Source organism: Salvia splendens, chromosome 19 (genome assembly GCF_004379255.2).
Source record: "Salvia splendens isolate huo1 chromosome 19, SspV2, whole genome shotgun sequence".
NCBI classification, from domain to species: Eukaryota; Viridiplantae; Streptophyta; class Magnoliopsida; order Lamiales; family Lamiaceae; genus Salvia; species Salvia splendens.
Window position 1 is genome coordinate 3,608,187 of NC_056050.1, and position 23,641 is coordinate 3,631,827.

Below are 23,641 nucleotides of genomic sequence, written 5' to 3' on the forward strand. Positions count from 1 at the left end.
GATCCGTTGCCCCTATCTGTAATTTCCTTAATTATTAATTCCGAGTTTTTATCCAATAAACCCCTCAATTTTGTATTTATTACATATCCTATCCCTATCCATTATCCACTCCCATTCAACCTTTTCCTTCCTAACCCCACCTCTCTCTCTCACACACACACACTACTTCTCTCTATCTCTCTCACACACACATACTAAAATAATGAGCATGTATAATGTAGTGAGTCTCCACTATCTAAAAAACAAAACTGTCATTCTTCAAACCAAAAACTTTGGAAAATTTCTCTCTCTTATCACACCACAGTCTCCTCCGACAAATCCTCTGTTTTCTACAGTAATGGCGGACCAATTTACCCCTACCTCCTCCCCAAGCCACCGAATCCACTAGATTCTATCAACTGTTGCGATGAAATTCACTCAACTCTCCTTTTTTCTGTTTTTTTAAGCACGTGCTAGCTATTTCTGTACGGTCATGGAATTCGCCGAGGAAGTAGGCGAGAGCTCGTCGCCGCCTCGGAGCTACGGCAACTTTGGAGGAAACAACGATGTGATCAGGAATGATGTTTACAATCGCCTGATTGAGAATGGAAATGAGGAGGCGATTAGTAATCCTCATTTCCTCGAGCAGTTGGTAGCTCACTTCAATAGTTTGCCTACAAGGTTTGTTAGCTCACGTTCTACTATTTGTTTCGGTTATTTGTGAAAGTTACTTAGTTGCTTTGCATTTTTGTCAATGCAGAGATTGTGGAAAACGATCTTCTCTTTATGTTTTCAATATATGTATGTGTGTATAATATGTAAGCATACTTGTAAAATTTTATTCAAACGCATGCTTTGATATCGAGCTCGGAAGGGAGATAGGAATTTCAGTTGTATAAGGAGGTTTTTGATGTTCTGTTCCACTTTTTAGATGTACTTGATTATGTTATTGTTAATCTGGTGCTGTGACTTAATTGGTTTATGGTATTGTTGTGCTTTTCAGTTATGGACTGGATATAAATATGGAAAAAGTGGAAGATGTGTTGTTACATCAAAAGCTTCTTGCTAGTGCAAAGGATCCTGACAATCGACCTGTTTTCCACATCCGTTTACTAGAGGTACTTTTGACGTTCTTTGTTACTCAACTCAGATCTTCATTTCCTACGTGTTGGGTTAGCTTGGCAAAGAAGAATCGAAAACTAATTGGAAAGTGGCATTATTTTTGTCAGTGTTTTTGCATCCTCACGAGTGTAACATTAGTGGCTCATGGTTTGGTATTATTAGGATGCAATTAGAACTCATAAGCCAACAAATTTAAGCTCATGTGATTTTTATGAACACATTGACATAGAACGAATTAGCAAATTTAGCTTTTGCGTTCTCGATATTTTATGTTCTTCCACTGGCTCATTGAGTTTAAATTAAAAACAGTAATGATAACTTGCTGTCCCTGGCTTGGTATAAGAAGTAAGCATGAAAGCATGAAAATTCAATCTAGTGATGCCTATAAACAATAGCACCGTCGTTCCTTAGAATGTTCTGGAGTAAACACGCCTTGATCGCTCCTATACGAGTCACATCTTGAGAACTAATGGCTTGTGTTTAAATACTAGGAGCCTATTAGTAGGACTCAAGCTTTCTTTGGCATACAAGGAGATATGGTTTATATATTTGGTGAAGTACCATAAAACTGGTCCGTATAGGATACAGGAATATGGAGAGAAAATTTTTCCTAACAAAAAGTTGATCAATTTATTTCTAGTTAAAAGGACGAATAGAAGAGATTTCATGGGGACAAAGTAATTACTCCATTAGATAGTAACTGCACGGTGCTAGTGTCACAAAAAACAGTAGCAAACGTATTATCGATCAATATGTGTTGATACATTGAGGTCTCATTCAGGTCACTTGCTTTTGTTGCCTTAGTAGTCAGACCAAGGCTGACACCAGAAATTTTCATAACTGTTGTTCCTCAGAATTCTTACGAAAAGACTTCTTGATCCTTCACCAATTAACTAAGTAGTACTATTCTAGGATGATAACTGCTTTGCTGCTGGACTAGTCTACAGAACATTCTAGGAGAGTATCCGCATTCCGTCTTTGTCTGGTCAACTAGTCTACAGAACATACTAGGATGATAACTGCTTTGCTGCTGGACTACTGCTTTATTGCCAATATCTGCATCATTCATGAGGACATTGGTTCACATCTCTCAAATTTGAGCCGCCTATCTGCATTAATTTAGTTATTAGTGAGCATCTCATTTCGTTGATATGTTTCCGATGTATGCTCATTTTATTTAATTTTTTTGTACTGCTTAGCATGCCTGCACTAGGGATGATGATTTTGAGGGGGAACATATTTCAAGTGCTCTTCCTGCCTCAATTCCACATTATACTAATAATGGTGTCCACTCGTCAAATGGAAGGTACTTGAGATATTAGGTTAATTGTAATGAATAGATTCTAGATTCCTCTTTTTCCTATAAATGCATGTTCTTTTGGTATAATTGCACATGAATTTATATGTTGTTGTAAGCCTTTGCACTATTACTTTGCTTGGGAACAGGAATTCTGGGGGTGACTGTGAGACTTGTTCTAAGCTTGAGGATCTGAATCTGGATGTTAGGAAGGATTCTAATGACGTAAACAAGGAAATTTATCCTGAAGATTTTGTGCAAAGGTAGTTGGGCATTCTCTTTCATGATTTTTCACTTTTAGACTCTCAATGATGAAACTTGCGTTAGCATTTGGGACATCATAGGAGCTAATGTAGGTAGAGTTCCACCCATTGTTCAGCTCTTTACCTGTACATAATAGAGGGACAAATTGATATAGATTGGAAACTTAATTCAAATGCTTGGATCCCGAATTTTAAGAATTACGAGTTGTCAAACATAAAATGGGCGAGTTTTTGTTTAGCTGAATCTGGAATTCGCTTTAAAACCATGATATGGATCCCAAGTTAAGATGAATTTTATGACATATGTGATAGCTCAGGACCAAGCATTCACAATTTACTTGTTATCATTGACAAACCAGGAAGATGTGTAAGATAGATTCTTTCTTTGGATCACTTTGATGAACATTCCCTACTAGTCTACTAACTATCATAGGATGACAGAAAATCCATGTGTATTGCAGGAAGGAAGCATCATGCTTACCAATTCATGAGATAATATTTTCAACACTAGACAAACCAAAACTTCTCAGTCAGGTAAAAGAAGAGGGTTATTGTTACTTTAATTATTAGTTTTCAGGCCTTATAATATGCACTAGCGCCACTTGTTGTGTTAGCTATCTCTGTTGAAGTAAGACGGATTATTTTCAATGATTTGGGAAGCACTTTATATTTTTATGTTACATGCGGTGGTATATTCACTTATGTACATGCCAAATTTCTGATATGGTGATCTTAACTGTTTTGCAAATGAAACTTCAACACCTGGTGCTGGAGCACCTCTTATCATCTACTTTTTTAATATACTCCCTCCGTCCCAACTTAAGAGTCCTAATTAGTTAGGGCGCGGGTTTTAAGAAATGTAAAAAAAGTGGGTTGAATAAGTTAGTGGAATATGGGTCCCACTTATATATATTACTTTTATAATAAAATGTGAGAGGAATAAGTTGGTGGAATGTGGGACATACTTTCCATTTATAGTAAATGGCAAAACAGGACTCTTAAGTTGGGACGGAGGGAGTATAATTTATTTGTGTACTTCTATCTCCTTCTCTTTTCTTTTTTTCATATCTGCACTCATATTCATTACAGTTTGTTTGTTATTTTAACAGCTAAATGCATTTATTTTTTACCCCAATAATTATTCTCTTGTGCCCAGCTATCTGCTTTGCTCTCTGATGCTGGACTAAATATACGTGAAGCTCATGTTTTTTCCACAACAGATGGCTACTCCTTGGACGTATTTGTTGTTGATGGATGGTATTCTGAGGTATCCTTCTTAAGCCTATCAAGCTTGTGTGATAAGTCATATTTTATAATGTAGGATTGAAGTGGTTTTCAGATCCCATATTGTTTACTTAGTCTAGTTCAGACAGCTCAACAATATTTTGAATGTTCAGTCTCCCTGCCCCCTTTTCTTTTAAAAAACTGCAAACCTAGAAATTATCCTAAAAAACTTCACAAATAATATACTCTATCCTAATGGGGTGAAAACATAACTGTGTTGTTTTGATCCACACAACGACAAATGGAGGCGAACCGGTAATTGACATTCGTGGCATTTTTCCCTTTTTTGTATAGTTTGTGCATTTAATTATAATTAGGAACAGTTCGACATTTTTGTTAAACTTCAGTTGTTGCGTAATTTAGCCTAATAAATATGAACTTCATGCTAGTCTATTATAATAATTGTGTGTGTTCGCAAAATTATGCAATTGAAGAAATGTATGATGTTCACAGGCTTGAGTGGCAATATGCATAGTGTTCCTATGTTTTTGCTTTAAAGTGCAATTGGCAGATGTAATTTTACATTATTAGTTTTCAAGGATCTTGCCCAAATATTCCATATTTGTTACTGCTAAGTAGTGGCAAGCTTCCTTTGAAATTGCTGACTTCTGCAATACTATGATTAGGATACAGAAGGACTATACAACGTGATTAGGAAAGCAATTGCTGAGAGTGAGGTAATTAATACTCCATATTTTTTGCCCATAACAGTGCATTTATTCACCTTGATCTGTTTGTTTTTTCTTTTCAAATCTAATATGTTCAGTTCCAGTTTCCTTCTCTGTATGTTATATTGCTCTAAATATTGCTTTAGTTCCACTGCCATCCTCCATTCTCTAAACCCAATATCTCGCTTGTTGCTTCTGTGCTCTCAGTTCAAGCCACCACAATCGGCATTAAAGCTTTTCTTTTCCTCTTCCTAAGATGATTGAGACTATTATCATGCATTAGCTCTTACTGCTTACTTTCATATGGTCATTGGATTAATGTAGAAGATTCTGTAAATGCTATAAGGAAGTAGTGCATTTCGATAGCTATTTTACTATTGTAGATGAATATTTTTGGATCTTGTTTAATGGAGAAAGTATGCATCTGTTTGTTGAAGGATGTGATAATCGAGAGTCTGGCCCATTGTTGCTTAATAAGTAGATAAAGTTGACATTATGTGTGGTGCAGATGAACAAGCCGATCTAAAGTCTCCAAGAAGAAAGTGAACTTGATGCGAAATATTTGGACTCTTAATGGTGTGTAGTAAGAGGATTGATATAGTTTGTAGAGGTCCTTCACTCTTTCAGATCAATTGTAGTATACATCTAAAGTTATTGTAGTTGTTGGGGGGAATATCATTTTTGTCCAATTCTTTTGTGATGCAGGGTTGATCCTTATCTGCTTGGCTTTACATTTGTTCATCCTGTCATGTTTTCTTATGCGTGCATTCCTCAGCATTAACTCCATTTTTTCTTCCAAGAATAACTTATTATTAACATCTATATGGTTATGGTCACCTCACAAATAATCTGCCTTCAATTATCAAGGGATCATGGTCTGGTTCTTCACGATCTCAATCAATTTTGGAGAAAGCTATTGCTGCACAAAGAAATTCTGAAGACTGGGAAATCGATTGGCGATTGTTGAAGATAGGGGGAAAAATTGCATCTGGATCATGTGGAGATCTGTTAGTTCAATGCTCTACTCATTAGAATTTGTTGACTGATTGAGCCATTTTTTGCATGTGCTTATATCTCTAATATTCTCAATGAGAAGGTATCGAGGAGTATATCTTTGTGAAGATGTTGCTGTCAAGGTACTGAGATCCGAGCATTTGAATAACTCTCTGGAGGCAGAGTTTGCACAGGAAGTTGCTATTCTAAGGTAATTATTATTGCAGACTAGTGTAATATATATTCTAGAATCAATTCATACCATGAATAGTACGGTAACTGTAGTAGAGTCAAGAAGGTGTCTTGAAATTAGAATAATATGTTGAAATCCCTTTTATTTGGATGCAGACAGGTACAGCATGACAATGTTGTACGTTTCGTTGGTGCTTGCACAAAGTTGCCACATTTATGCATAGTGACAGGTAATGTGCTTTGAAGAAGAGTACTAGCTAGCTTCGTTAGATATTTTTGTTTCTATACCATGACAATGTTGTACACGCTTCGTTGGCATTCTCGTATTGATGGCTGTGCCTGTTGCATCAAGATAAACACGATTAGTTACTGATTTCCTTTTCAACTACTGTAGTGTGTAATTTGCCGATGATTTATTTGTGTTAATATCTTTTCTAGAGTACATGCCCAGAGGGAGCCTCTATGAATATTTGCATAAGAATCATCCCTCGTTGAAGCTCCCACAGTTGTTGAAGTTCGCAATTGATGTCTGCAAAGGAATGGAGTACCTACATCAGAAGGATGTTATTCACAGGGATCTGAAAACTGCAAATTTGCTTATGGATTCTTCCAGTGTGAGTTATTCATGAGAATTTAAATTTTCTGCTCTTTACTATTCATGTCTGATGCTCCTTTATCTTCTTCTTGGATATGATGAGATTTTGGCATCCTTGGTACACTATGCAGTCCTTTTGCTATATTGAAAGTTATGATTTGTTGATCTGTGTGGTAATTTGTTTCAAGGTTGTTAAAGTGGCAGATTTTGGAGTTGCTCGGTTCCAGAACAATGGTGGGGTTATGACTGCAGAAACTGGAACATACCGATGGATGGCACCTGAGGTAGATCCCTTTCCAATTCCTATAAGTTATTTTCCTTACAGACGATTTATATATTCTGCAGCGGATATATGACATGCGGTTTGTTTTCTTAATTTTTCGTTTGTTTAATTTTGTGAATCCATTGCTTATCATAATACTACAAATTGTGTCTTTTATGTCTTAATTCTGCAACCTAGGCTCGCTCTATCTGGTGAGCGGTTTCTTACCCGTTTTTCATTATACAGGTGATAAACCATCAACTGTATGACCAAAAAGCAGATGTTTTCAGTTTTGCCATTGTTCTTTGGGAGCTTGTGACAGCCAAGGTGATAAATTTTTATTTAAGTTAGTGATCTTCATGGCTTAACACAAATAATATTGTTGCAGAAGGCCAAAACTTTCTTACTATTATTTTGAAGAATTTTCATCAAGTTGAATGACAATGCTAATATATGAAAAACAAAAGGCTCCATAAATTGCGCGCGTCTTTATTCATCTTTGTTTCCTTTTTTCCATTACAGGTACCTTATGATAACATGACTCCTCTACAAGCTGCCTTAGGAGTGAGACAGGTTCGTCAACTACTTCGGCTTTGATTATAATATTTGCACATTTCACTTTTGACTTAACATTTCATAAACGAACTAGGGACTTCGACCGGAACTCCCAACGAATGCACATCCGAAAATAATAAGCCTGATGCAGAGATGTTGGGAAGCCGTTCCTAGCGAACGGCCTTCATTCAGCGACATCAGAATCGAGCTGGAGGCACTCCAGCAGGAAGTAAATGTGTGTGCATAGAAATTCATGCTAAAAATCTTGAACAACACAAACAAACTCATTGATGAATGATATATTGCCAATAATGCAGGATGCACCTAATGGCTGCTAACAATCAACATACGGGCCGACGTGATTCGATACTAACGAGTGAGTGCTTTGTTAATTCTCCTCATCTTTTTATGATACAATTATAGAGGTAAATGGAGGAACATAAGTATATTTGTAAAATTGATCATAGTTGGTATGATGCAGTTTTTTGGTAGGCAGCTAACACCGATTTCTGTACCTGTAAACGTTGTTGAGTTTTGAATGAACAAAAGTGAGTGGTTTCCACGGTTTCCGGAATGCGAATATATCCCAAATTGGGATTTCACAAAAATTTATGTCCAAAACTTTTTCATTTGATTAAGAAATGGATCTGCACATAAGAGTTTTATTTAGCAACTTAAAAATGAATTGATCTGTTTTTATAATTAAACTAAAACAAAAAAAAAAAGAAACGACGCCTGAGAGATTCGAACTCTCGCGGGGAAACCCCATGTACTTAGCAGGCACACGCCTTAACCACTCGGCCAAAGCGTCTTCCATGAAAGTTAGCGGTGAGATTATAATTTAGTATAGAAACAATATTTAATAAGTAACTTACAATAATGTCACTATTTTATTATTAGGCGAATTCTAGAAAAAATCATTAAATTGTTTTCCATTACGCAACTTTAAAAATTAAATTTTAAGGTCATGTTTGTTTGCCATAATTTTATCTGAGAAAGTAATCTGATTTCTAGGACTGTGATTCCCAACTTTTTCTAGACATTCTTTTTCCAATTTTAGGATTCTTAAAATAAGTATTGATTGGAGTATACTCCCTCGTCCCACAACAAATGATCAACTTTTCGTTTTGGGCTATCCACCACAAGTGATCAATTTTTTTTTAACAAAAAACAAAACTTTAACTTTCTCTTACTTTATTCTATATCTCTACTTTTTTCTCTCTCATACTTTATTCTCTCCACTAAACTCAATATATATCATTTTCTTAAATCTCATGCTTAAAAGAAATCCATCACTTGTGGCGGGACGGAGGGAATAATTTTTATTACTTTAGACAACTATTATTATTATTTTATAAATTAATAAGAATTATATTTTAATATAATTTAAAGTTACGAATCATGGATTATAATCAAGGTTGAACTAATTATTTTAGTATTTATATTTTATTAATATCTTGATTATTTTTCAGACATAAAAAAGTAAAGTATTAGGAATTATAATTCTAAGATCTATGTTCCCTTTAATAATTTTCATTTCAAACTTTACTTTTCCTTTAGCAGCCCAAAGGATTATGACAAATATCTAAAAAATAACACGAAATTAACGGCTCATAGTTCTTGTATGGGAAAAAGAAATAATTAATGCCCACATTGAATTTGAGTCAAATAGAAATTTCAAAATCTATGGGCTGTCTTAAGATTGAAACAATTTAATCATATGTCTATGGAGGCTTTTTCTTAACAACAAAACAAATAAAGTAGTTAGGAAAATTAAAATCTTTCTTAAGATTGATTTGAAGGGTCTTCGCTGGTTTATTACATAAACAATAACATATAAATAATTATCTCTATTAGAATTGCGTGATTATAAAAAAGTTAAAGAGTACTTCTTCAAAAGTAGAAAATTTCTGATTTGAGACATTCAAAAGCATAAACCTCTTGTGAAGATAGAAACTAAGAAAAATATTACTCCACTACAGTTGCTTCTAGAAAATATGTAAGGTTGTTTTTGTTAATATATTAATCACAACATAAAATATAATTTCGTGAAAAACGTTAAAATTGATAATGTAAAAAAAAAGTTTCCATTAAATTATAAATTGTAGAAATTAGAAATATTGTGGGCCAATAGTTTGTTATTGTTTGCGATTACAAGCAAACCACACAAAGAATAGTCTCTATGATGATAAAGAGGTGAAGGAGTAATTGTTCAAAAGTAAAACGTTTCTTCTTTGAAACATTCAAAAGTAAAAACTTTCGTAAAGGTAAAAATTCCGAATATGTTACTCTCTTCGTTTTGCGGTAATTAAATTGTGGAGCATTTTTCCAGTGTCCCACGATAACGAGTAATTTTTTTAATTCTAAAATCAATATTTTTAATCTCTCCTATTTTATTTATTCTTTAATAACTACTCGTTGAAAAACAAAAGGGATACATATTTTTTTTTCCATTTTTTTATGTTTTGGAATTTTGTTTTTAGATAAATTTGTTAGGGTACCCTAAAGCATGTCATTTTATTACTGAAATATAGACGAATATTATATTCTAAAAATCGTAAAATTTTTATATAAATGTAAGGGTGTTTACACTATATAGATGAAGCCACACGGTGCTAAATTACCACGGAATTTGTCTCGAAACCGTTATTCAATAAAATTGACACCACGAAAGTTACGTAAATTATATACATGTATATTTTTTAAATAAATGTCATTGAATCTTGTTTTCATGAATATTTAATTTTTCATGCAATAGGTCCACGTCTAAGTAGGTGAAGTCCATGCATCCTCTAACCAATGTTTAATCAAACAAATTATTCAACGCCAAATAAATGATTGATGATGACTCATATTGTTCTCTTCTTTACCTTTAGATACAACAAGTTTTATACCTACATTTTAATGTCTCATCGCTTACCGGATTGTAAGCGTAGTTTTCAAAATAATTTCCATATATCATACTCCATTCGTCCGCTATTATTTGCCACTAGTTCCCTTTTCAGTCCATTCGTCAATATTTGTTACATTTACTTTATACTAGTACTACTTTTGGTAATGAATCACAAATTCTACCGACTCATTTAATTTTACTCACATTTTATTATAAAATTATAGTATAATATGAAAGTAGAACGAACTTTTTTCACTCATTTTCTTTTACATTTCTTAAAATCCGATCGGGTCAACGTGTGATAACTAATGGCAGACGGAGGAGTATACGATTTGTATTCCGAATAGCTTGCAAGTAAGCAGCGTGATTCATAACGTACCATGATACAGAACTGATCCAAGAAATTAAATATATTATCAGTCGAATTTATTGTATTGAATTTTGAAAATTCTACCATCTAGGTGGTCCTTAACGGTGTACGAGTGGATAAGAATTTATTGATAGCTAAATGAGTATTTCATCTTTTTTATTGTGTGATAAAATTTCTCCCTGCTTTGAGAATTGACACAATGATAGTTCAATGTGAAGGTATTCTTCGCCACCTAAAAAAACTTGTTTAATAGGAGTACAAATTAAATTACATGAATTATTGTGATGGATGGATAATAACTTCAATTTATGGGTAATTAATCCTAGTAATACTATTTTGCAATACTTTATAGCAAAATCATGGTTGAAAAGTCTTCCACTTCATGATCTCAATCTACAACACGGCTATTGTTTTACTCTCTTTTTCATTTTTTATGGTTAAATAACTTTAAATTTAAAGGTCGCGCCGCGGAGGACTCAAACCTGAGACCTCTGACCTCAGACATTAACCTCTTTACCGCTTGACCAACTCACACACACTATTTTACTCTTTCTTTTAGAAGCATATTGGTGGGTTTATTTGTTGCGTAGCGCGGTTATTTAAGTTGAATGCATGAACTCTGTTCTACTTTTGGGTTAAAAATAAACCCACCAAAGAAAAATTGGATTAAAGAGGGTCCTTTAAATAACGATGAAGCACGACTAGTTGATATGTAAGTGATTTTTTTTTATATAGATGTAATTGTTGGGATCTCACCTTTTACTTGACCAATGATCCAATATCTTATTTTATTACATGGATGGAATCACTATTCAAGAGATTTGACAGGAAGATTTGGAGCTCTTTATTCTATGTGATCTCTTGGTCAATCTAGTGGTTTGAGAATAAAGTAATCTTCAAAACGATGAAATCAAATTGGGATGTAGAGAAAAACTCATTCTTTGGAGGCTTGGATTATAGATAAAAAGGCGGTGTTCGAATTTTCCTTATTCGCCCAACAATTATGCGAGGACTTAACTTAAACTAACCGATACTCGGGATACAACTAAAGTTACAATTCTCTTCTTGTTGATTAACGCGAAGATGACCTTCCGACGTTCCTTCATTTTATACCTGGTGAGTTGTGGTTCTTCAACAAAAGCTTTGTTGTGAATGTATGTTCCTTTTGTTGGTAAGATTTTGGTTTGACGAGTGTTCATCTTGGACTTGTTTTCCTAGACGTGGTTATGCTTGGTGTGTGTTGGTTTTTCTTGTGTTTTGTTATGGCTTTTGTACTCCTCGTCACTTTTTGAATAATTAATTTGAGCCTTTCTTTTTATAAAAAATAAAAATTAATGTGTGAAATGTAACTTTTATTAAAAAAAACATCCGTGAAGTTTACATGCCTTTTGATCATAATTATGTCTTAATAGAGTTAATTTTATCCTCTATTTAGGTATTAAATAATATTATCAAATAAAATTATTTTAATAATGCATAATTATTTATTTATTACATTTTAATTCAAGAATGCTGGAAAAAGGGCCGACCTCAACTACTATTAATATAACATTCCATAATAAAAATCTAAATCACATTTATTCTTGTATATCCTTCTGTATATCAGTATATAGCCATATAAGGATTGATTATCCTATGAAACTCCTTTTGTTGTAAAATACAATAACTAACACCGCAAATTTGTTTTAAAAATGAAGTAGGAGTATATAATAAGATACATTGAGTAGCTAGAAAAATGATGGCACAATTTTTTATACTCCATTTATTTGAGAATATTGATGTTTAAGAACATTACAATAACAAAAAAACTCTAAAAAAAAGAACATGTATATGATCGTAACGCATGCATATCAGCATATATGTTCCCATGCAACACTACTTATTTCACATATAGTAATAGTATACAACATATGTAAAGTCCAAATTCAATTAATCCCTCTCACCATCTTTTTAGGAGGCCTTGTTTATGATCTTTTCCATTCCTACATGCAAAATGTTCAGGCCTAACTCAAATTAAACAACTACTTGTATTATTTAATTAGGCATATATGTTGGAATCGTGCTTGGTCAAACGATTTTGACTAATAATAAATGTGACAAGACATTTAATTTTATGAAATTAAATGCAATAGCGTCGATCTACGTTCCGAGTAGATGACCGTAGTATATTCATTTTCTCAAATCCGATTCTCGGTGAGTGATAAATAATATATTAAAGTTGGTCACAATAAAAGTAGAAATGAGTTATAAGAAAAACTAAGGGATTAATTAACTAAGTGTTAATTATCCCACATCGGGGATGATAAACTTCTTTGATGAAGTATTTAATAAGATGAATTATTATGTGTAATAATTATCGTGGAATAAGACGGGTGATAGAACCCACACGCACGCACACGCGTGCGCCGCCGTTGCCCGCCCGCGACCCGTGTATCGGGCATCGGGTGCCTTGTGACTTGGCAATTGGTCTTTGGGTGGTCTTTAGGCTGTTCTTTGGAGCTGGTCGTTGAGCGGGATTCAAGCTCCGCATATTCTTTTTAGACCAACTCAAATTCCACGCTGTCCCCGATTGAACCCCGCATATTCTTTTTAGACCAACTCAAATTCCACGCTGTCCCCGATGGACCCCGACGCATAGCGGGAGACAAAAGGTCGCCGATGGACCCCGACGCATAGCGGGAGACAAAAGGTTCCCTACGGTCCATGGTGTATCCCGTCGTGTAGTGTGTCCAGATGCATCATGTCTCTTCAGCTCCCAACGGCTAGTGCAACAGTCAGTAACCCCCGGCGGTTACGGTCAATGGCCTTGATGACAGACATTATGTCTGTTGACTCCAGCAACCCCTGTGGGTGGACTTGGCCTATAAATAGGCATGCATCCCTGCATTCTACACAGAACAAACTCAAGCATTCTTGCATACACGCTCTCTCCCTCTCTGCATAATCTTCCCGTCGAAGCTTTGCCCTCGCCTTACTCCCATTCACCGAAGCTCTGCTGCTAGCAGTGCTGCTACTTCAGAGACGAAGCCGTTTTATTTTTGGGGATGACACGCCAAACCGAGAGCACTACCGGGCCGTATCTCGTCTTGCAGAAAGAGGACTCCTCGACTCGGCTTACCGTTTTTCACAAGTTTTCCGTGTAATTTTTCAGTTGTTTCCGTGTATTTTTTCTCCTTGTTTTTTCCGTGTAATTTTCGCCCGATATCTTCGTATACACAAATTCAACAATATATAGTTAATGATAGATAATCACTTGTAGGATCATATAGTTAGTGGAGCATCCGCAGCGGTGCTCTTATGCAAGAGCACTCGCCGTGCTGACGGCACGGCAAGAGCCGTGCTCATCGCTGTACTCTTGCCGCCGGCACGGTCGTGCTCTTAGCTAAGAGCACCGCCGTGCCGACGCAAGAGCACGAGCAGCCGACGTGGCATGCTCTGATTGGCCGTTGGTTTATCATTTTTTTTGTTTTTAAATTCGAAAAAATCTGAAAAATTCAGATTTAATAAAAAAATATTTTCCCACTTTCCAATAAAATATATCCATTTTTTCCACACTTTTAATTTATTTTTTCATTATTTTTTATCTCAAAATTCACACTTTCATGTATAAATACCTTCATTTCAACACCATAAATCACACTATACCAAACAACTCTCTCAACCTCAATTTTTAGGATTTTAATTATGTAATTTTTAATTTTTAGGATTTTAATTATGTAATGTTTAATTTTTTTAGTAATTTGTAATAGTATTTCGGGTATTTTTCTGCATTTTAATATTGTGGAAATGTTTTTAGTAATTGAAGTATTTAAATTGAATAAAAGAATGGTGGGACCCTTGAGCATGCTCTTGCGGAAGAGCATGAATGTGGGTGTTGTGCTCTTGCAGAAAAATAAGAGTAAAAAATGAATAAAAGTGGGTCCGGACCCACATCCATACTATTTGGCAAGAGCATGGACATGGATGCTCTTAGAGCATTAGCAATGGGGCGCCCTAAGGCGCGCCACGTCAGCAGTTTTATCCTCCTACCTCCCCACCTGCAGTGGGGCGCCCTAAGGCGCGTCACATCATCATTTTATTGTTTTGTTTAATTAATTTAACTGGATTGACCGAATTGCAGAGGTCCGCTATGCGTTCCCAGTACGCGATCTGTCGCTGGTTGTTCGCGAATATCGGATCTTCCGATATATCTACCCAACACCGGGCCAAAGTGAGAGTTTAGTCGTCGTTGTAGTTCGTACGGCCGGGGGCGTACTCATCGCAATCACCGGGAGGCGGCAACTTCTGCGCCCGCTGCCGGTTCCGCTTCTTTTTGGCTGGGGCGGAAGCGGTCGCGGCGGGGTCGGGATCTTTAGATGCGGTTGGGCGGTGCGGAGACGGCTCCATGTCAGACAACCCATACGATTCCGTACTGAAATCGGGATCGTAATGGGTGTTGGTGTCGAACGAACGATAATCGCCGGGTTCTGTACCCGGCCAATGCGCCCATGCGCTAAACGTAGGACTATTGGGGCTTGAATCCATTTCGTAGTAATTATGTAAATGTAAGTTTCGAAAATGAAATCGAGTGAAATGAAATGTTACAAATGAACGGTATTTATAAAAAAACGAAACCGCGTGTCATCGTCCGCGACCTCCACGATGGCGCGGACGATGGCCATCGTCCGCGCTATCCTCCGCGACCGAAGTATAGGGCGCGACTATCGTCCGCGCCCTATGGCGCGCACCCACAATGGGTGCGGACGATGGATGGCGCGGACGATGCGCGCCATCGGGCGTGCCATCGTCCGCCCATTGCGGATGCCCTTAGTAGCAACATTACCTTTTTCCTCTCACTAGTAATGAGGTGACTTATAAATATAAACTGGTGGTGGTGGGATTTGTATCGCTAAATTGGCGATGGTTGCGGTGAAGATTCGTGAATGTATGGTTTCATCAGAGGTGGGGGATGTGGAGGTGATTTGTACTCGTAATGCTTATTAGGAGCTCGGGGTGGTGGTGATTCGTATTCATAGTGTTTTTTACTTTTAATTAATTTTTGAAATTATATCAAAAACTAGTTTTACACGTTATCCTTGTTGGGCTTGAGTCATTCAAATTTTAAATTATGAACTTTTTCTAGTTTTTCACATGAACTTTGAAATTATAATATTAAATCAAAAGGTTTCGTTTTTTTCGATTATCACAACTATGCACAAAATGTTGTCTTTTAACGATAATGAAGATGATTTGTTTCATTAAATTAAGTATTTTTTCTTTTATAATCCTTTATACTCATTTGTCTTCTTATTTTATTAAAATATTACTTAACGTCACAAAAAGATTTTGATTTGTGCTTGGATGAAACAAATACAATTGATAAAAGTTAGAAACTTTATGATTTAGTGTTCCAATTTTAAAGTTTATGAGACAACGCAGAATTTGACAAATTAAACTTAGTGATTTAAATGACTATTATCTCTAAAATATAATTTATGAAAACTATTTAAAAATATTATGAGAAAGTAAAATATGGAGTAGTATTAAAAAGGATGATTACTTTTTTGTCTAATTAGCCGGTGACTATGCAGTCAACTATGTATACCTATATCCATTAGATTAATGCAATTTTGGCAGACTATTCACGTACCCTTATTTTCTGACATGCAATTGAATGCTTTATTATTTCACTTTGGTCTAACTTTTTCATTTTCTCAAATGTCACTTTAATTCTTTACTCATCTACAGACTACATACACACCAAGTTGAATTTAATGAATGTTTTTGTCGGTCACAACTGTGTGGTAAGAATTATCCTCTACTGCGACTAAAATATATTTCAACAGTATCATAATTTTTATTATAACATTTATAAATGTTATTATATGCAATCGTGACATTTAGTAATAAATACTATGTGTGTTGTAAAAATGAAGCTAGTACTGAATTTATTAATAATAATAATGTTATTATTATTATTTTATGTTTTGAATGAATAAGTATGTAAAGTTAAGTATATCTTGAAGAAATCATTTTATTTATTTTTATTTTTATTTTCAAAACTGGGTAGGTGAACTGCTCCCTGTCCCTATAAAAGATTTTGAAATTGAAATAATACTAATAGAATGAGATATGTAATTTTATGTCTCGGATGTTCCTTTAATTCCAATATTTTTTTTTAATTTCTGGCTTCCGCATTCCGTCCCCACTATATCTCATCATGTCTTTAACCATAATTTTATGCTATTTAATTTGTCTCATCACTTAAATACTTAATTTCCAGTCAATAATTTCCCACCATTTTCCCTTTATCAATCCCGCATTTATTTTATTTTTTCATTTTGTTTTTACTTGTCCAATTGATCTTTCATTATTGTGGCATTTTTGGGGCATATTCTTCTTTATTCCAAATTGAGATTAATAGTCTTGGCCGACTCACAATCTTTAGTTGTTAATCCATTTTTCAAGCTAATTGTATAGACAATTTGTTAAGCGAGAGATATTAAGACAATTAAAACTATATAGATTATTGGAAGATTTGATATTACTTTTACGTTTTTTTATTTTCAAGTATTTGTATTGCCACTATTTATGGTAGATTCTCTTCTAATTTTGAATATTTTTTTCTAATTTTGAATTTTTTATATAATAATTGGAAATTAGAATGGATGTACTTTATTCAATTTGTCCCATGGATGCGAAAAAAAGGGAGCTTTTTATATGTTTTCAATATCCAATTCTAGAAATCAGAGCAATTCATAATCAACATACATACGTACAAGAAATCAATTCCTTCCCTTATTGCAGAAAATATGCAGACAAGAAATGAAAAGAGCCGAATTTAACACATAAAAAATGGAAAGTCGGTTTAATAAACATTACTCCTTTCTTTAATTAAAATAGTGTCATTTTTATCCATCAAACAAAATTCTATCACTTTATTTCTACTTTGATCTTTTACTTTCCTAATTATCCGCTTTTTCTCATTATATTTTTTTATTTTATCAATTATATTAAAATTCATGTGATTATACCGTCTATATACATATTATATTTATGGAATAATGGAATACTCCTATAATCCTCTAAAAATATGAATTTTTCAAGGGGCACGAAGTTTAACCATAACTAATAAAATAAAAAAGATTAAAAATATGATTTAAGTATTGTTAATAGTATAAAATAGGTGTAACTAATAAAATAAAAAGATTAAAAATATGATTTAAGTATTGTTAATAGTATAAAATAGGTGTAATCTTATGAAATAAAAAAAAGTTTTCTAAAATAAAATTTCAGTGATATTTAAAATGAAAGTTACACCTATAGAATATCTCGAATTAGAGGAAATTTTACTTTTCTTATTTTCCAATGGCGTACTCCCTCCGTTCTATAACAATTAGAAGTATTTCTTTTTAACACAAAGATTAAGAAAATGATGTGGAATGTATTAAATAAAAAGATAATAAAGTAAGAGATAGGAAAAAGTAGAGAGAATAAAGTAAAAGAGATAGAAAATAATTGAGAAGAATTGTATTGATTTTTATTAGAAAGAAATAACTCTACTAGTGTGGAACGTACCAAAATGACAAAATAACTATATTAGCGTAAAACTGAGGAATTACAAATTTCGGACATGATAAGTGGGGACAACATTTGTGTCAGTAAATTAAAATATATCCACGTATTTCTGTAACTAATAATAGAGACCAAGCGGCGGGCCCACCAATGATCGAACGGTGGATAAATGCTGGAAAAATCGGAAAAGGACAAAAATAGATCAAGCACGTGGATAATTGGTTATTAATGAGCCATGAAGCCATATTATCAAGCCGGCTTCACCAGCCAAGCACCGGATACAACGTAATTTTTTTAGTATTATACTCATCGTCCCTCCGTAGTAGAGGCGCTTCTTTTCGGCACGTGATTTAAGAAATTGTGTTAAAAATAGTTAAGTGAAAGAATAAAGAAACATAGAGTAAAGTAAGAGAAAAGAAAAGTTGGTGCTTTTTACCAAAATAGGAAATGACTTAGCTACAATGACACAACCAAAAAAGGAATACGACTCAGCTACAGAGGGACAGAGGGAGTAATAAATTGAGAATTTTAACAAATATGTTATACAGTAGTATATCATTTTAAATAAAAAGATAAAATAAATTCAGTTCAAAATAACTTTGTAAATTTCAAAATATTTTGTAAATATATAAAACTGAAACTCAATTAATTTATTTAATAAATCAAATCGGAATTGGAAATACAATTTTGAACTATCTATTCATTTCGGCTGGAATTATTTACACAACTAACGGAATTTTTTATCTTGACTATTATTAGCCATAACTTTTAGAATTGTATCTCTAGATAAGCTGTAAAGTGCTGAGATGAGACGAAAAAAGCTGCATTATATCGAGCTTTATAGAACATTGTGAAATAACTTTACAATCATTTTGCACGATAAATCTCAATTTAGCCTTCAGATGGCAGTCAGCTCAATAATTTTATTAGGGTCAGATTGAAAATCTTAAACATAATCATTTTTTATCGGTTCAAATTTTAAGAAATTGTTTAACTTTGTAAAAGAAAATGGTAGAAAAAGCTAGTAGAATGTGATTCCTATTTTTATATATATTAATATTCTATTATCTAATATTATCATCATAATTTTAATTCATATATCTAATTTGTGCTTAAATATAACTTATATATTTTCATTTTCGACTAAATTATTAGTATAGTTTTCATCTGATACTACAAGAGAGAGAAACAGAGAATTGAGAAGGTTGAAAAGGAACATTTTTTATTGGATTGAACAAAGCTTTGCATTGTGCCAGGAGAATATAATATAGAATATTTGAAATTACATAAAGATGGGAAAAGTAAACAGAATATTAAACAAAACACACTAAACAAATTATGAGAAGAGCGTCTGGATTTGGCTTATTGTAATAATATACTCCTCATTTTTCCTCTCTTCTTGCATGGATCCTTCTCTTTCAGCCCACAGCCACGTTTTTCTTATTTCAGACATTCTCATTTACTGCATCCATAAAAACATTTATGTAAGTTAAATAATTCCTAACATAATTATTTGAGACTAAGTGTGATGATAAAAGCTTACGTGGAAAATTCATTGATCAGTAGTGGTGAGGAGGAGGTGGGGAAGAGTAGTAGTATGGCTTGTGCACCGGTGGCGGAGGTGGAGACTTGTATTTGTAGACTGGAGTGGGTGGTGGTGGTGATTTGTACTTGTAGACCGGGGTTGGGGGAGGAGGAGACTTGTACACATAGTGGTGCTTAGGCGGTGGTGGTGGAGACTTGTATTTGTACACTGGGGTTGGGGGAGGAGGAGACTTGTAGACGTAGTGGTGCTTGGGTGGTGGTGGTGGAGATTTGTACTTGTAGACTGGGGTTGGGGGAGGAGGAGACTTGTAGACGTAGTGGTGCTTGGGTGGTGGTGGTGGAGATTTGTACTTGTAGACTGGGGTTGGGGGAGGAGGAGATTTGTATACGTAGTGGTGCTTAGGCGGTGGTGGTGGGGACTTGTACTTGTATACCGGGGTTGGGGGAGGAGGAGACTTGTAGACGTAGTGGTGCTTAGGCGGCGGTGGTGGGGACTTGTACTTGTATACCGGGGTTGGGGGAGGAGGAGACTTGTAGACGTAGTGGTGCTTGGGTGGTGGTGGAGGAGATTTGTACTTGTAGACCGGGGTTGGGGGAGGAGGAGACTTGTAGACGTAGTGGTGCTTGGGTGGTGGTGGAGACTTGTATTTGTACACTGGAGTGGGTGGTGGTGGAGACTTGTAGACGTAGTGATGCTTGGGTGGTGGTGGAGGAGACTTGTAGACGTATGGGTGCTTAGGAGGTGGGGGAGGGGACTTGTACTTGTAAACCGGAGGTGGGGGTGGTGGTGACTTGTACACGTATGGGTGCTTTGGTGGTGGTGGTGGTGACTTGTACTTGTACACTGGTGTAGGTGGTGGTGGTGACTTGTAGACGTATGGGTGCTTAGGTGGTGGGGGTGGTGACTTGTACTTGTAAACCGGTGGTGGTGGTGACTTGTAGACGTATGGGTGTTTTGGTGGTGGTGGCGACTTGTACTTGTAGACTGGAGTTGGTGGAGGGGGAGACTTGTATACGTATGGGTGCTTTGGTGGCGGTGGGGACTTGTACTTGTACACTGGTGTTGGCGGTGGTGGTGGTGACTTATACACGTATGGGTGCTTAGGTGGTGGAGGTGACTTGTACTTGTACACGGGTGGTGGTGGAGGAGGGGACTTGTAAACATACGGGTGCTTTGGTGGTGGTGGTGGGGATTTGTACTTGTACACTGGTGGTGGTGGAGGCGGAGATGAATAGTGGTATGGAGGTGGTGGGGAGTGCACTGGTGGAGGTGGAGACGAGTAGTGGTAGGGAGGTGGTGGGGAGTGCACTGGCGGAGGCGGAGAAGAGTAGTGGTATGGCGGTGGAGGAGAAGTGTAGTAGTAGTTATCACCATTGGCTATCGCCGGCAGGCAGATGGAAAGCACTGCCACCACCAAAGCGGCGGTGAGAGAAGAAGCCATTTTTGCTTTTCTTCCCATCTTTGGGTTTTGGGAGTTTGTTGTTGTTAATACTTCTCCACTCCCACCTCTTTTTATAGCTTAGGTTTTACCATTTTCAAATCCCCTATTAATCCCGGTTAATTCTATTTAGGTGAATCATGAAAATTACGCATTCCATATTTTAAACTTTGTTGATTGGCTGTCTGTATTTTATTTAATGAATTGACTAGCAATAGTTTTATGGCAATTGTTTGTTAGTGACTGCCAACCATCGATTTGGCCTTCTCAATAATTCACACGAAAAAGTCTTCCCATTCTTGCTCTTCCTATTCTTTTTAAATATTCTATTTTATCCTATTTGCATTTCATTTCTATTTTGGAATTTATTTTGTGTTTTATATTGGAGTTGGATTCACAAACGTCTTTTACATTCAAGTACTATGAGCACTTTATGTGGTTGACGATCAACGTAGAAGAAAACAATGATATACTACATTATATCTTATTCGTTATCTATTTATATACATATAACATTAAGTGAAATACTTTCTCCGTCTCCAGAAAATAGTCAGTCCAACAAAATTAGTCCACACTATTTTCAAAAATATTTTCACCACAAATTACAGTATTAATTATAAGGTGGGTACTTTTTCTGTTTTAATTTACTAATTTCCTATTAAAATTCATGTCGTTCCTAAATTCTATATTTTGTGGGACAAATTGAGTATATATTACCAGAAGAAAAAGAAAACACTTTGAAAATTACATGTGGTATTTAAGTAAATATATTAGGAGGGGGACCAAACGGCTTGTCCCATGTTCTATTCATATTTGCAGGAGCTTTCTCCATGGAATAATGAGTGAAAATGTTGATATCATAGTAGATATTAAATAAACTTTTTATACGTATGATTCTTTGTTCTTTTGTTCTTGTTTTATTAGTAAGTTGCATCAAATATCACACTTTATTACTCTGCCAACTATTTCAATGGCTACATGAGATTCTTTCAACAGGGAAATCGAATCATCATTGTGATGTTTATTGCAATTTATACATATATAGCTTTATATAATGGTAGTATTGTATTGCATATAAAACAATTAAGACATTCTATATATAATGAATTAACCAAGATTGGAAGTAATGCAAAGTCAGCAAAACTGTTTTTTTCTAGAAAAATTCTTTTACTGGTGGCTTTTTTCTATGATTAATTATATAATATCTTTTAGCTTCTTTATATGGCACTAATTTATACTTCATTAATATTAGAAAAAGTGAAAGTAGAGTGTTTTTCTTTTGATAGATAAACATTTTGTAGGTGTATCGCTATCTCCTTTACTGGTTTTCCTTTACTTATTGCTTGTTTGCTTTATTCTTTTCATGTATCCTTTGATTCCATATTTTTGTAATTTTATTGGGTAATTTTATTGGGTAATTTTGTGGGACAAATTACTCCCTCAATTTGAGTTTATATTGTACTCCCTCTGTTCCATGATAGTTGAGTCATTTCATTTTCTGGACTCATTTTGAAAAAATGATAATAAATAGTTAAAATGGATAAAAAAAATAACGTAAGAGAGAGAATAATGTAGAGAAAAGTCTTATCTACATTATTCTCTCGCTTACTTTACAATTTTTTTACTTTTAACTATTTATTATCATTTTTCTAAAATGAGCACTGAAAAAGAAATGACTCAACTACGGAGTATGTTCTTTCTGTTATTAATATTTCTTGCAATCTTGTTTCTTTCTGACTGGAAATTGAGAAAGTGCATGCACGCATTTTTTTTTGTTTTAATAAACGTATGTTTAGTGAATCAATGCATTATAATATAATATATGCTGCGGTGAATTTTAATTGATTGACTATGTCTAAATACACGAGCTTTCACCAATTGAAAGATTGTGTATTTGAAGTTGGATTCTTTAGCTCATGTATAAAATCAAAATTTGTCAAATTTTGTGTATTTAGTTGAATGGTCTCATTTTTAACTATGAGGCTGATATTAAGAAGAAAATTTGTATTGTGTCCGATTAAATAGCTAGTGATTCAGATGGTGTACAAACTACAATCGTAAGTGAAAGTTTCATGAGCTCAAGATCATATATATGAAGAGTAATAATTTTATAAATAACACTCTCAAGAAAATAAAGTAATAACTTGAGGATATTAATTAAATTATAAAGCATTAAAGAGTCTATATGTAAATTACAATTATATATATTCCTAGCAGTCTTATATGAATTTGGACATAGAAATCATTAATGAAGTTAGATTATATGACATGAGTTTTACCCTAAATTTTTGTTTTGTGCATATTATCTTGATCAAGATTCTCAAATTAGGTGAATTTAGCAACTAGATTTTTTAAATGAGTCAATTTTTTTTACATTTATAAATGGGTTTTAGGCATTTTAAGTATGGATGAATTCAAGAATCTAGTGGGTAAAACTACTAAATTACTAAAGGAACATAGTCAAATAGTAGTATACAATTAAAAACTTTACAGTCAAAAAAATCGTCATAAAGTTGAATGTGTCCATCTCTCATTTCATGAGATGTAGTAAATTTAATAGTAATCACTAATTAGTTAGCTAATAATTTAGTTCCAATGGATCAATTGGCTGCTAAGACTCTTGAATGACG

General features: G+C 34.6%; 2 protein-coding genes and 1 non-coding gene across 3 annotated transcripts; 1 reads left to right on the forward strand and 2 right to left on the reverse strand.

The window, feature by feature from the left end:
- The first annotated feature begins 243 nt into the window (after window positions 1-243).
- LOC121779930 (serine/threonine-protein kinase STY46-like) lies at window positions 244-7,784 on the forward strand. The gene is made up of 16 exons (XM_042177406.1): window positions 244-660; window positions 983-1,097; window positions 2,301-2,407; window positions 2,548-2,661; window positions 3,123-3,195; window positions 3,818-3,928; window positions 4,572-4,622; window positions 5,481-5,620; window positions 5,710-5,817; window positions 5,955-6,028; window positions 6,237-6,412; window positions 6,582-6,677; window positions 6,902-6,982; window positions 7,178-7,228; window positions 7,305-7,445; window positions 7,528-7,784. The coding sequence occupies exons 1-16, from the start codon at window positions 473-475 to the stop codon at window positions 7,546-7,548; spliced, it is 1,647 nt and encodes a 548-aa protein (XP_042033340.1). The 5' UTR covers window positions 244-472; the 3' UTR covers window positions 7,549-7,784.
- A 155-nt stretch (window positions 7,785-7,939) lies between these two features.
- Window positions 7,940-8,021, reverse strand: TRNAS-GCU. Its single transcript has one exon. It is a non-coding gene; the product is annotated as a tRNA-Ser (tRNA).
- Window positions 8,022-19,223: 11,202 nt separating this feature from the next.
- Window positions 19,224-21,064, reverse strand: LOC121779826 (extensin-like). The gene is made up of 2 exons (XM_042177270.1): window positions 19,571-21,064; window positions 19,224-19,489 (listed from the first exon to the last, which is right to left on the reverse strand). Exon 1 carries the CDS (start codon window positions 21,030-21,032, stop codon window positions 19,587-19,589), a length of 1,446 nt encoding a protein of 481 aa, XP_042033204.1. The 5' UTR covers window positions 21,033-21,064; the 3' UTR covers window positions 19,224-19,489; window positions 19,571-19,586.
- Between the last annotated feature and the right edge of the window lie 2,577 nt (window positions 21,065-23,641).

Excerpts from the sequence above, each read along its gene's own strand:
- LOC121779930 (XM_042177406.1), top strand. The coding sequence starts at position 473 with ATGGAATTCGCCGAGGAAGTAGGCGAGAGCTCGTCGCCGCCTCGGAGC. Across the intron at positions 2,408-2,547 it reads GTCCACTCGTCAAATGGAAG|GAATTCTGGGGGTGACTGTG; the intron begins GTACTTGAGATA and ends GCTTGGGAACAG. Across the intron at positions 5,621-5,709 it reads TCTGGATCATGTGGAGATCT|GTATCGAGGAGTATATCTTT; the intron begins GTTAGTTCAATG and ends CTCAATGAGAAG.
- LOC121779826 (XM_042177270.1), bottom strand. The coding sequence starts at position 21,032 with ATGGGAAGAAAAGCAAAAATGGCTTCTTCTCTCACCGCCGCTTTGGTG.